Raw genomic sequence first — 12,821 nt, 5'->3', positions numbered from 1 at the left:
GAAGACACAGAAAAATCACATTGGGCCTGGAGGCGGCCATGACAAAAACAATTGCCATCATCTCGCTACCCCAGTCTCTGGGAGCATGAATGCCTTCCCAGACAACAGCCCATACCCTCAGTCCTGGCAGAGCCAGGGCCGACCCTAGCACTGGAACTTTGGCATGGAGAGTGGGCAGGGATGCCCCGAGTACCAGAGCATGGGATGTTCAACCTGTTGTCCTGACAACAAAGGGATGTCCCCAAAGGCCTGAGAGCTGCGCCTTGTCTCAGAATCAGCATGCTTGGGTCCCTAGGGGTGGTCCTTCTGACCACACCATCATTCCTTCCTTTCCTGGCCTTCTGAGATGGTGGGGGGTCTATATTTTCCTTTAAGGAAAGAGCCTCCTGGGCTGATGAAAAGCTTTCAGATCCCCTGCCTTGGTCATTCAGCTTGAGTTTGGATCCGAGAAGCCACCCTCCTCCATCACCTCTTCCCTCTCTCCTCCCCTCCTAGTTCCAGTCTTCCTTCCAGGTCATCTTGAATCCCAACCACTCAAACAGTTCCCCACCTGCTCAGGGCTCCAGCTTTGGTGCTCCCTCTGGAGAACTCCCTCTCCCCCCCCCCCCACCCCCAGGTGATGGTAGAAGGGAAGCCCTCTCCTCACAGCAGGACAATCTTGTTCTTCCAGGGTCAATGCCTGGGGACAGCGGTGAAGGGGTGACCTCATTGCTTAGCGCATGAACCGCCAGCCAGTACCTGTTCTATTTCAAGCACTTTACATGGAATTCCATAAACACAATCCTCATGGTAAATCTGGTCATCAGGGACGACCACCCAGTCCTGGAACTGAGGTCCACAGGGCCAGACGTTTTGTTCAGTTATCACTCAGCCAGAGGTTGACTGGAATTAAAATTTAGACAGTCTTCAAAGCCTAGCTTTATCTACTCCATTGAATCACCTCTACCAATAATGTCAACAGGGGAGATACTGGCTCATCTGTGCCAGATACAGACATCTGGGCCAGCAGCAGCAAGTCCAGAGTGACAGGAGGCACCACTGCCTACATCAGCGGTCCTCAACCTTCTGAAGGCTGCGGCCTTCTAATACAGTCCCTCATGGACCATCAACCATAAAATTATTTCTGTTGCTACTTCATAACTGTAATTTTTCCCTACGGTTACGAATCGTAATGTCAGCATCCGGTATGCAGGAGATCTGAGACGTGACCCCCCCCCCCCCGTGAAAGGGTCAGGGGTCGTGGCCCACAGGTTGAGAACAGCTGGCCCACATCTCAGACCAGTGCCCTCGATCGATGGAAACCACCCTGGGCAGCGGGCTGCCTCGCTACTCTCCCACCCTGTCCCTGCACCCTGATCCCTGCATACGATTCTCTAGCAACCCAGAGAACTCAGACCCTAGCCAGATCCAAAGCAAACCCTGCAGGCATGAAACTGGCACCGTAGAGACGGCACCTTGTCTCTGTGCTGCCACAGGCCACGACGCTGACCTCCCTAGCAGGCCTGAACGCGTGCCCTTTCTCCCACTCTGGGTTGGCTATTGGCTCGCCAGTCCTTGTTCCTGCTGCTGTTTTCTGTCTGCGGCTTGTTCTTTCCTCCCATGTGGTTGTGGTTTGGGGTCTGGCTTAGGGAGGAGGGCTAGTGAATACTGAGCTATTTTGGAGCCAATCAGGTGCCATGTGTCCAGATCAGGGGCGGGACATCCCTTCAGAGAGCCATGGGCACTGTCTTTCACCTGGCAGAACCCTAAGTGACATACCCAGGAGCACTCAATACTGGCTCTAGGGCACTCATCCTGAAGGGATGGAAGCCATCAAGTGTTGTCCGCGGGTCCAGCTTCTCCCGCACCTGGAGCCCTGGCTGCCGGCTCCAGAGGCCACCGTTCTCCAGATGGTGAACAGCTGGCCTCGAAGACTGCCTGCCAGATGTGGCCGGCAGGGCTGGCAGCAGGCTATCCTGGGCAGAGGTCACCAATTCAGAGTGGCCAGGGCCTGGTGCCCGGGACAGGAATGTGTTTGGCTGGCCTTGGGGGAAGAGTGCCCAAATAATCTTCCATCTCTGCTCCTCTCTGGTATTACTTCCCTCCCTGCCTTGGTGGGGTGGTGTTTTCATAACAGGAAAATAAAATCAATAAGACATTGCAGCAAGATGTCAACGTGCTGCAAGCTGGCCTCCAATAGCTCCATTGTCTCGGGTCTCCGCCGGGCTCTGCGGCCAGCAGTGCCGTTATTAATGGGAAGCAGGGCTGAAAGGGAGTTTTGAAAATCGTAGAGACAAAGGCACAGAGCACCCGGAGAGCATCGTCCACCACCACAGCTACCTCACAATGGCCCAGCCTGGGGCTTCCCGCCTTTAATTTCTCCTGCCACCTTTATGAAAGCAGGAAAAGAAAAGCGTGCGCGCGCACACACACACATGCAGCACACACATACACACCCCCACACAGGCACACATGCAGGCCCCGAGAGGGCTCCTGGGAAGGGATTCTGAATGGCTGGCAGAGGCAAAGACGGCCTGCGGAGCCTCTGCTTGGCCGAGGGGGATGATGGGATGAATGTGTTCCTTGCCTTGGCCACCAGCTGTCCCTCTGAGGCTCGGTCTGCCTGAAGGGCTCTGCACAGCATGCAAGAGGGGGCTTCAGAGCCCCTCCGTTCATCCCAAAGCCAGTCAAGAGCCTTGGTGACATTAATTTCCACATTCCGTTTTATACACACTGGCTTTTGCCATCATTCCTGAGGTTTCTGGAACCGCCTCTTGCAGAAAAAAAAAAAAGGGCAGAGTGATCGGGAGCTAATATCTTGCAGTCAACTGCTGGTATGAGTTCTGAGTCCTTACAGTAACTACTATAACTAGTATGTCTGGGGACCCTTAGCAATCAAGCAGGCATGTGTACACACTGACCTTACAGGGTTGTTGTGAGGCTCATAGGGACTATAGACATGAGAATAACCTCCCGGTGGTGATGAATCTGTAATGGGCTCTTCACCCTGGGTGGCTAGTACAGCTGCAAAACCCCGGCCACTGATGACCCCCAGGGGGACTTATTTGTGTTTAGTTCCCCTATTTAGGGAAATACTTGGCAATACTCTTATATCACTCATTCGGTGGCGTTCAATCAGCGCGTGTGTGGCGCGTCGCACCTGCTGGTCTTCCGACAAGTTAGTTACATATAGAGACAGTCTGGCAAATGAGGCCACTTTAACCTTCAGAAACAGCTGCAATGCACCCCCTATGGAGGCTGTGACTCTGGTGACATGGACCAGGGAGGAAGGCCTCTGTGCCGGCCTGGGTTTGAGTGGTTGCCTGGCTCCTCCCCAGAAAGGATCCCAGGTCTTACCTTGGTGGTGACTGCGGAGGCCGAGCTGGCCACGAGACTGGTAATGGCTTCATTACTGCCTGTCGTGCAGGGAGCAGGAGCGGTGGCAGGTGTGGGCAGCCGGGAGGGCACCACGGGCAGGGGTAGGAGGCCGGGTCGTGCACTGAGACTGCTGGCTGTGCCTCCACCAGCACCGGAGGTGACGCTGCAGACGCTGGTGGCCCCGTGGGTCCCATTGACACTCCACTCGCGGCGGTCCCAGCCAACGCGGTAATCTCTTTCGAAGCGGCTATGGTGCCTGGACATCTCGGTGGGCCGTGGCAGCTTCTCACAGGGAACCAGAGCCCGGACCTGTCAGCACAGAACACAGGACGGTGGTTGAAGCGAAGAGTTAGCTCTGCCTGGCCACAGAGAGGCGGCCACCAGCAGCAGCAGCAGCAGCAGCAGCGTATGTTCAGCCCCTGCTCTGGGTTCACGAACGGGTTTTCAAATATTAGCCAGTCTCAGAGTTTCAGCAAGTTGGTAAATCCTCGATCATTTGTCAGCCCCGCTCCTCAGATGCTGAAGAATTGATAGCTCAGGAGCACACGGCAGAATGTAATGAGCAGGATTTGAACCTGGTTACCGTCAAGTCGTAAAAATTTAGTTCTGCCTCGTCACTGTGCCCCGAACATGAAGTGCACATCTTAATTACGGCAGGGGCAGCATTGCCTCCAATCCCCACTGTGACAGAAGACCTCTGACCGCACACTCTCCAAGCACAGGTCACATGACCCCCATGTGTACTCTCTTTAGAGAGTGGTCACAGCCTTGACTGAAAAAATCTCATTTGTTCCGTATAGTCCCTGTGAGGCGGCAATGCACGGTTGGTCCCCAATTTACAGACAAGGAGACTCACAGAGAACAAGTGATTTCGCCCCGATGGAAGGGGACTAAGAGGTGGAAAAGGTCACTGTGTCTCTGAAAGATGTTAGCTTCTAGGGGTCAAGTCCTCCCTCAAAATCCCAACCCTATGATTCAGTGCTACACTTCTGGGACCTGGGTACTCTGGCCTCCACTCCCTGCATCTCCCACGCGGCTTCCTGAGTATATGAACAGAAGGCCTTTCAGGGTTGTCATGGAGACTAGACGCACCATGGTATGGGAAGGGCCCTCTGAGTCATCAAGGACTGTATTTTGCTCAGCATCAATATGATAGTGCTGGCCCCTACCCAGGCAGGGACCAGTTACTCCAGTCAGGGAAGAGACAGGGCTGCAGGAGGTAGGGGAGAGACAAACGGGAGAAGGCATGGTAATGCCAGGGTAGAGACAAGTGGCTGACGGTGAGGTCTCACCCTGTACTTCATACCCACAGTGCCTAAGGGCTTAGTGCGCTTTGGTCCTGTTCCATTTTCCGTCTATTTCCAGTCTAGGCTACAAGCCCCTGTCTCCCATCCTGCCAGCCCAGCTCTGAAGTCGCTGGCTACTAGACAAGGCCACTTATTTTTAAAATGTCTATAAAACCTGAGCCTCCTCTGGTCTTCGCATATCTGCCCCCACTGCCCAGGACTTGTGCATGGGAGCCAGAGCCTGGACACCCAGTCTAGGAAACCTGCTACCATGCTCTGCTGATGTGGTGGGTGGCTCAGCTCTGGGTGCCGTTCTGTAAGGGACACAGAGCAGACGAAAGGCAGCCTGGGCGGAAGCTGCCCCCACCTGCGGCAGAGCCGATGGGCACCATGGAAGATGGATGCTGGTTGCCTGTTGAGTTCATCATCATTGTGCATCCAGATTCGTACAATGTCACAAAAATTCGTTTAAAATATTGACTTAGTATTCCACAGTGAAAAGGAAAAAAAACAAAAACATGCAAACAAAAAAACCAACAAAACCCAAAACAATTGGCTCCCCGCCCCACTTTGGCCATCCCTCACATTCCAATGAATGCTTATGGGAGAGTGGTCTAAACTCAGTTCTACTTTTTTGATTCCTGTTTGCTCCGGAACCTTTCTCCCCATGGGGCCCCTGGTGTGCCCAGCCCAGAGGAACTTGCTCTTGCGGAGGTCACAGATGACCTATTTAAATCCGATGCACAGTCATTGCCATTATGCCCTTGGAATATGAGGAAACATAGTATTTCCTCCTCATTATTATTCATTCATAGGAGGCACCTGCCTTTCTCTTTCTGGGTTCACCCCCTGTTCCCCAGCTGTTGAATCTGGCTCTCCTTGGATGATCTCACTCAACCACCACCCCCTTATCCAAGCCACTCAAAGCTAATTTCCCAGCAATGTCTCTCCTGAGTATTTCCCCATTTTCCTTGAGACTGCCACCTGGCTGTACTCCATGTTCCTAAATGGCTCAAGGTCCCCAAATAAGCTTATTATTCTTTAGCCTAGATGCCCATTCTCAGAATGCCCTGCCTCAGAGACAGCCACCATCCCAGCGGAGGGGGAGGGGGTTGTTTGAGATCCTATGACCCCACAGGCTGTCAAATCTGCCCCCCCATCTGCTGGTCACTCTATGTAATCTTTCCATGTCAACTAAACCAACTTCGCTTCCTGCTCCCAATCCTGCCTTCTGACCCACTGCGTTATTTTGAGACAGGGTCTCCCTATGCTGCCCAGGCAAGCCTAGAACCCTCTGTAGCTCAGGCTGGCCTAGAATTCTATGTAGCCTAGGCTGACCTCAAACTTGTGATCCGAGTGTCTGCTCTTTTCCACCCAACTGTTTTAAGAGCACACATCCGGTCGTGGGTCTTTACTTTTCCAGGCACAGAGCCCATCCTTGAGAATAAGGTCCCAACTCTCCCCAATGTCTCAGAAGACACCGGAGAGTTTGGACTGGCCCACTGTTCTAGCGTCCTTTCTCACTCCCAATGCAGAGGCAATGTCTACTCATCCAACACGCAGTGCCTGCCTTGAAACCACACCTGGCACTCCCTATTTTGTAATTGGACATTTCCACCATAGGACAGACACATCTGTGTGGGAGGGGAGACCTCAGACATTAATCCTCGAGTCTCTTGGCTGGCAATTTGGAGGCACTCAATTAAAACAATGACCTACCTTTCTAGCAAGTAGGACTTGAGCCTCCAAGAGCAGTTCTGGAAGATGACTCTGCATTTTGAGGGTATACTGGAACTCATAGCTTGGGCTCTTGTCTCTCCATTTGTGCCCACCAAGGCAGAGCTCTATCAGTGGCCACAGTCTCGGCGTAGTGCTTCCCTAGGCTGGGTCCTAAGTGGGCAGAGACTATGCTATGTATCCATCACACAATGTCCTCTGTTCTCATTCTAAGCACCCAGGAAGATCTCTCCCAGATACCTTGATAGTTGTGTTAGGACCATTCATCTGGCTCTGGTTGACAAAAAGAGTGCGTAGGCAATGAGGATGCTTTCCAGACTCTGTCCTATAAAAATATATCTCCTTTTGGACTAGTAAGATGGCTCCTTGGGTAAAGGAACTTGCTGCCACGCCTGATGACCTGGACTCAGTCTCTGGGTCTCACTTGCTGGAAGGAGAGAAATGACTCCTGAAAGTCACATGTGCCATAGCATGTGTGAGCACGCGTGTGAGCTTGTGCACACATACACAAATAAGTGTACTATAAAATTAATATATCTTCTTTTTAAAATGCAAGTATGTACACGCTCATGTGGGTGAGTTGATGCGTGCGTGAGAACTCATGCAAGTGTGTGTACATGCATATGGCAGTTAAAGGATGAGCTCACATCTCATCTTCAGGAATGCCATGCACCTCTTTTGAGACAGAGTCTCTCACTAGGCTGAAGCCCACCACTCGGATAGATTGGCCAGGCAACAAGCGAACCTCTGCCTCCCCCACAACAGTATTACAAAGGAGCACCATCACAGTCAGCAGGATTGACTTTAGGTCTTCTGCTGCAAGGCGAGTGCTTTACCAACTGAGATCTCTCCTTAGCTCCCACCCCCAAATATTGTCAATGACTCCACAGTTCCCTCTGTCACCTGGCAACCTTAGAAGTCACACCTTCAAGAGAGTGCAGCTGTTCCCTGGCAGAGGCTGCCCCAGGCTTCACACGATCGGGACATCAATCTGTATCACGTTCAGATACTGAGAGTGGCAGTATCTACTTGTTACTTCAGCAGAACCTCATCTAGCCTGATGATTACAATCAACCCCCTGCATTTCCATATAACCACGTAGCCTCATGTATCACAGAGAAATCATTTCCTCTCAGGGGGCATGGAGGCTCAGGGAAGTCAGGACCCCTGTACCGGAGATGTGTCTCAAAAGCAGCTGAGAACTTGGGATTGGGTCCGAGGGATCTTCTTTGGACGTCCCGCTGCTTACCTTGGGGACCATGTGCTCAGCCCCATAGTTCCAGTGTGTAAGAGACAAGACCCACAATGCTCATCTCCTACCATCCTCTCAGCCTCGTGCCACCTCTTCCAGTCTCCTTTCAAATGCCAGAGAGGAGGTGGAGACGCAGGCAGCTGGCGGCCACACAATCTGGTTTGTGTCTCATTAAGTGTATTCAAAACAAAGGTCAACTATTTGCATGCAAGCGCTTGGGTCAGACCTCATTCCTCAGTTTAATTTCCCCTTTCAAGCGAATGAAAGAAACGCCTTGCGGCTCACTCCGAGCCAGTCGGCTGACTGCCAGCTCCAGAGGTGGCAACAGAAGTATTTCCTGCTGGGCACAGAGCCAGCATGTCACAGAGGTCTCATGTGCACCTACACGTGTACCTGAATGGTACTGCAGGAGGCACAGGAAGTGCCCGTGTGGTGGAAGGAGGCCCCCAAATGGACACGGTGCCTGAGAGACCAGACTGGTTAAGCAATTCCAGACAAAACACAGAAAAATGCTTCCTTGTTGAGGGAGTGCCCTTTCCTGGCAGGCTGCCTGGGCACTGGCGGAGGCTGGCACGAGGCCCTGCACCAAGAAGGGAGGCTATGAGCAGCCACCGCCTTGCTTTTGGTGTGGAGGGGACAGTTTACGGAGAATTCAGGCCGTGTATCTGGGCGAGGGAGTACCTTGCCAGAACCTGTTTGTGTGTGTGTGACACACACGTGTGAGGAAAACGCTCTGAGGCCCAGAGTGGTAGTTCACACCTGTAATCCTAGCAGTGGAGAGGCTGAGGTGGGATTGCTAGAGGTTTGAGTCCAGCCTGGGCTACAGACTGAGAGCGTGTCTTGAAAGGAAAGAACAGAAAAGCGGGAAAGAGCTGGAGAGGATAGGGAATCTTCCATCCATCAGTGGAGGAAGGTCAGGTAGGTCCAGGTCAGAGACCAGGATTTGTTCACGCCCCAGGTTAATTCTGAAGGCTCAGTAGCAAACATTTGACATACACAACGTGGCTCTGGATCTTGTTTGCAGCACAAAACTCTATCTCCACTGAAATGCTGTCTCTGAATTATCCCAGGGATGCTGAGTCAGGAGAGGAGGTAAGAAGGCCAGAACCTTTCTGGGGTGAGGCAGAGAGGGGACCCCTTCTTCCATTTTACTTCAGCTCCATGTTTGTGGGGTCTGCTTCTCCAGAGCAAGCATGTGCCTTCATGATTTCGCCTGCATATCTTCATGGCAGCCCCCCCTATGTGGACGCCCACTGGCTGCTTCTCAGGACCAGCTCTGGTTCAGGACTCAGAATCCAGGCTCTGCACACAGCTCAGGAAGTTGGGTCAGACCTTCAGTTTTCCCACTCTCTTCTTGTTTGGTTTTGTTTTGGTTTTTTGAGAACAGGGTTTCTCTGTGTAGCTTTGCGCCTTTCCTGGATCTCGCTCTGTAGACCAGGCTGGCCTCGAACTCACAAAGATCCGCCTGCCTCTGCCTCCCGAGTGCTGGGATTAAAGGCGTGCGCCACCACCGCCCGGCCTCCACTCTCTTCTTTTTAATACCCTTCTCCTTCCCCAGGGAAGAGGACTCTGATAGTGTCCCAGTAAATAGGAAGAAGTGCTGCTCTGAGAATTTAGTCACTGCTAGTAACCCAACCTCCAGTCTATCACAACCCATGTTTACTGTGTCTCACACACAGGAACACACCAAATGCCAAGGCTAAGTCTCTTGAGAATGTCCCAAAGGCAGCCACATCACACTGACCAGTTCTCAGGAAAACCAGAATGAAAATGCAGATACCCACCCCTCCCCCATGCCCCTCTCCCCCATGAGTCAGGCAATCCCTGAGATGTACAAAGGTCACACTTCTTGGGTATCATTAGCGTAACGTCTCCCATGGAAAGGGCCTTTTTTCTTCCATTGATCCTTCCTTGGAGAGGGCAAAAAGGGCTGTTCTGCTTCTTTGGGTAAGTGTGCTACCTGACTTGGTGGCTCCATGAACCTACTTCCTTCCAGGTTCCCCATTCACTGGGAGTGGATGGAAACCAGTGGTTCGCTTCCTGTGGACAGGTAGAACTAAGTCTTCACTGTGACCAATACTACCAGAAGCTGAAGCGCCTGAAACATACAGGAATGGAGGAGGAGTGGCCCATCTCCAGAGGTTTTGTGCCTTCCCTCTGCAGGAGACAGCTGGTATCATTAAGGATCAAATTGAGGAAACTAAGTAATCTCAGGCCCCGATGTCCACCCTCCCTAAATCTTCACCTATCACCTGTCCCTGGGACCCTCACATCCCCGCTGCTCTCCATCAGAAAAAATGGGTCCTTTCCCTGGACTATTTCGAGGCTCGAGACATGCATCCCATGAACCTCTGCACAGGTAGGAGAGCCCATTACTGAGAGATGGTCATAGCCACAGTTCAGGTACAGAAGGATAGGTCTGCAGCCTCCAGGGTAGCAGGAACCGGCAGATTCCTGTAAGAGTTCACAGGAAACTGTTGATCTAGAGGCTGAGTGTATGTCCGCTGTAGGCCAATGCACACAGCTACTGAGACCTCCTGTGCTGGGCAACTGGGAATCCTTAGGGTAGCTTCACCCAGGGCCACAGGGAGGCAACAGATTGCTAATGACCGTGATGTGGGGGACAGTGTCATCAGTCCCAGGGCCTGCCTTGTTGGATGCACTTCTCCCTGCAGCTCAGGGAGTACCACACCAGTTCTGAGAAGGCCTGGGAGTCTGAGAATGGACACCAGAGGGTGATCAGCTGACGTCCATACTCAGCCCTGTTACCCAGCCATGCCCCTGATCTCTTAGCAGCTGCTGGCTGGGCTCCGCCTCCTGGACACTTGTTAGACACTTGCTAGATACCAGATCAGCAGCTCTGCTACGCAGATTTGCCTGGAAAGACTTTATCATGAATAATTCATCAGTAAATAATTAAGGATTGCCATGTGTCATAATGTGTGTGTGTGTGTGTGTGTGTGTGTGTGTGTGTGTGTGTGTGTGTATGTGCGTGTGTATGTGCGTGTACATGTGTGTTGCCCATGTAGGGCTGGAGCCCAGAGAGTAGTATGTCTTGAGCTCTGGGCACTGGCCCCTGAAAATCCTGTTCAGGCCCAGCATACTGTATCTACTTGAATACACAAACAGGATAGCTGTGGTCTGTGTCCAGTGGCTGCGTTTTCTGGATGCCGGGGCTGGCCCTCACATATTAACATTCGTGGTGTGTACACACTGCACACAGGATCACAGGTGGCTAATGACCCTTTCCTCATTCTTATCATTAAGACACGCCGAAGGAGTGGGCTGCCGGCTGCGAGAGCCCTGAAGGCGTGATTAATCCACAGAAGGCAGGGGAGCCCTTGCTGCCTCCAGACTCGGGGAGCCGAGGTGGCTGGCTGAGGAATGAGCCATAGACGTCCGGCCCGATTGGAAAATGGATGATTGCCTCATTTGGGGAAGACGTGCTGCCAAGTCAGTTGGAACAGCCTGTGCCCATCTTTATTATTTTCATTTTCCTCTCTGCATCTTTTAGCTTTTCTTCTGGAACAAAACATCATATAGCAGCCAGAACACCATCTTGGCGAATGCAACACAAAGGAATTCTCCGGGTGCCCTGTGAGGAGCCAGCTTGGCCATGCCTTGGTGTGGATGTTGGTAGGAGCTGAGGATGCCCCCTGGAAAATGCCCCTGTACTTCCTAGAAGCACAGGCAATGCAACCAGGGCAGAGACCCTCATGCCTACTAGTCACCCCCAGTAACTAAAAGATTCACTTCTGCCCGGGGCTGGGGTGGGCCTCACGTTGGCCCCTCCTGCTTCCTCTGGCCAGCCCTCTGCTCACAGAGCCAGAGACCAGACTACCAGGCATATGCCTCATGCCAGAGGTCAGGGCTGTCTGGATCCTTCTGCTTCCTTTGCTGTTGCTGACAGTTCACATGGCTGGGCATCCCAGGGCAGGGAATCAGAGATTCCAGACTAAAATGACAACTGTTCTTTAGCATGGAGCTTTAGGGGAGGCCAGGGATGAGGTTTAGAGATGAGGGAGGCATCTGGTGCCAAGATTTGAATATGCCTTGCTCTTGGGGGTGGGGCAGAGCCTGGACATAGGCAACCCCAGACTCTGTCTCATGTGCAAGGCCCCAGTCTGGGCCTGGCACTCCACACCAAGGTTGATGTGGTCCCCAGGGAGAGCAGCTGTCAGGGCCTCTACATGGACATGACTCATGGGGGTCGTGTGTAGATGCCTGCCTGGGACAGGTGCCGTTTTCAGATCCTCTCTATGAACAGAAGCCAACCAAGATGACAACCCACAGGCCCCAGCCTCCCTCACCCCTCTGAGGGGTGAGGAACCCGAAGGGTAGTGGCCTCTTGAGTTCTTTTACTGAAAATAGGGAAGCGCCAGGTAAACCAAGTATGGTATTGCTGTCCTATGTCACCTCTGTTCTGAGAGAGGTCTTTTATTTCACCATGCCTTGTTCAACTAAGAGGGACCAGTATGACACACACCCCCACTCCCCAACCCATCAGACCTCACCCACTAAAAGCCTGTGTGGAGATTGATTAGCTGGGCACCAGGGTAGAATGGCTCAGCCTTTCCCTGCAGCTCAGGATCCAGAAGGTTCTGGAAGACCACAGGGTCTGGACTTAGCTAAGCAGCCTCCCTTAGACCCCCCCCCACCCCCCGCCCCGAGGCTAAGGGGTGTGTGTGTGTGTGTGTGTGTGTGTGTGTGTGTGTGTGTGTGTTGGGGGTGGGGGTGGGGGTGGGGGTGGGGGCTGGGGCAAGGGAAGCCAGGGATACCAGTTAGAAACCAGAGCCATGACCCGTGACCTCTGTGTTCACTCCTGGACCCCAGGTGACAAGAATCTCTGTAATAGAGAGCTTCGGAGTGTTGTCTTTGTTATTTAAAGGCAGCCAGAGCCTGAGTTCTCCAAGGCCAGCTAATCCGACAGCACCTCCTTGACCCCCAGCCCTTCTGGCGAACCGAGAGCTCTCCTAGTAGCAGGTGGCAGGTGAGACAGGCTCCAGAGAGGAGTGGAACCCTGCGTTCAGTGTCCAAAGGGTTCCGACAACAGGTCCAAAGGGCCCAGCCTTATGGGACCACATCTCTGACCCTTTTTAAAAAAGGGTGTTATTCTTTTAAACTGCTCTGTGGAGTTATGACTGACATACAAGGAGCTACAGATACTTACCGTATACAACTCGATGTGA

The 12,821-nt window shown here is 52.7% G+C and overlaps 1 protein-coding gene across 3 annotated transcripts in view; it reads right to left on the bottom strand.

Moving 5' to 3' along the window:
• The window catches only part of Klhl29 (kelch like family member 29), a 310,831-nt gene that overhangs the window by 136,110 nt on the left and 161,900 nt on the right, over nucleotides 1–12,821 (bottom strand). For all 3 annotated transcript variants that reach the window (XM_052745961.1, XM_052745960.1, XM_052745962.1), the window contains one exon: nucleotides 3,337–3,666. In XM_052745961.1, coding sequence (XP_052601921.1) covers nucleotides 3,337–3,621 — 285 coding nt within the window. In that variant the 5' untranslated portion in view covers nucleotides 3,622–3,666. The remainder of the gene's footprint in view (nucleotides 1–3,336; nucleotides 3,667–12,821) is intronic.

This window comes from Peromyscus californicus, unplaced genomic scaffold (genome assembly GCF_007827085.1).
Source record: "Peromyscus californicus insignis strain IS unplaced genomic scaffold, ASM782708v3 Scaffold_1__1_contigs__length_55948999, whole genome shotgun sequence".
In the NCBI taxonomy this organism is placed as follows: Eukaryota; Metazoa; Chordata; class Mammalia; order Rodentia; family Cricetidae; genus Peromyscus; species Peromyscus californicus.
Note: the sequence above shows the minus strand (reverse complement) of the source record. Positions and strands in the feature narration are given on the sequence as shown.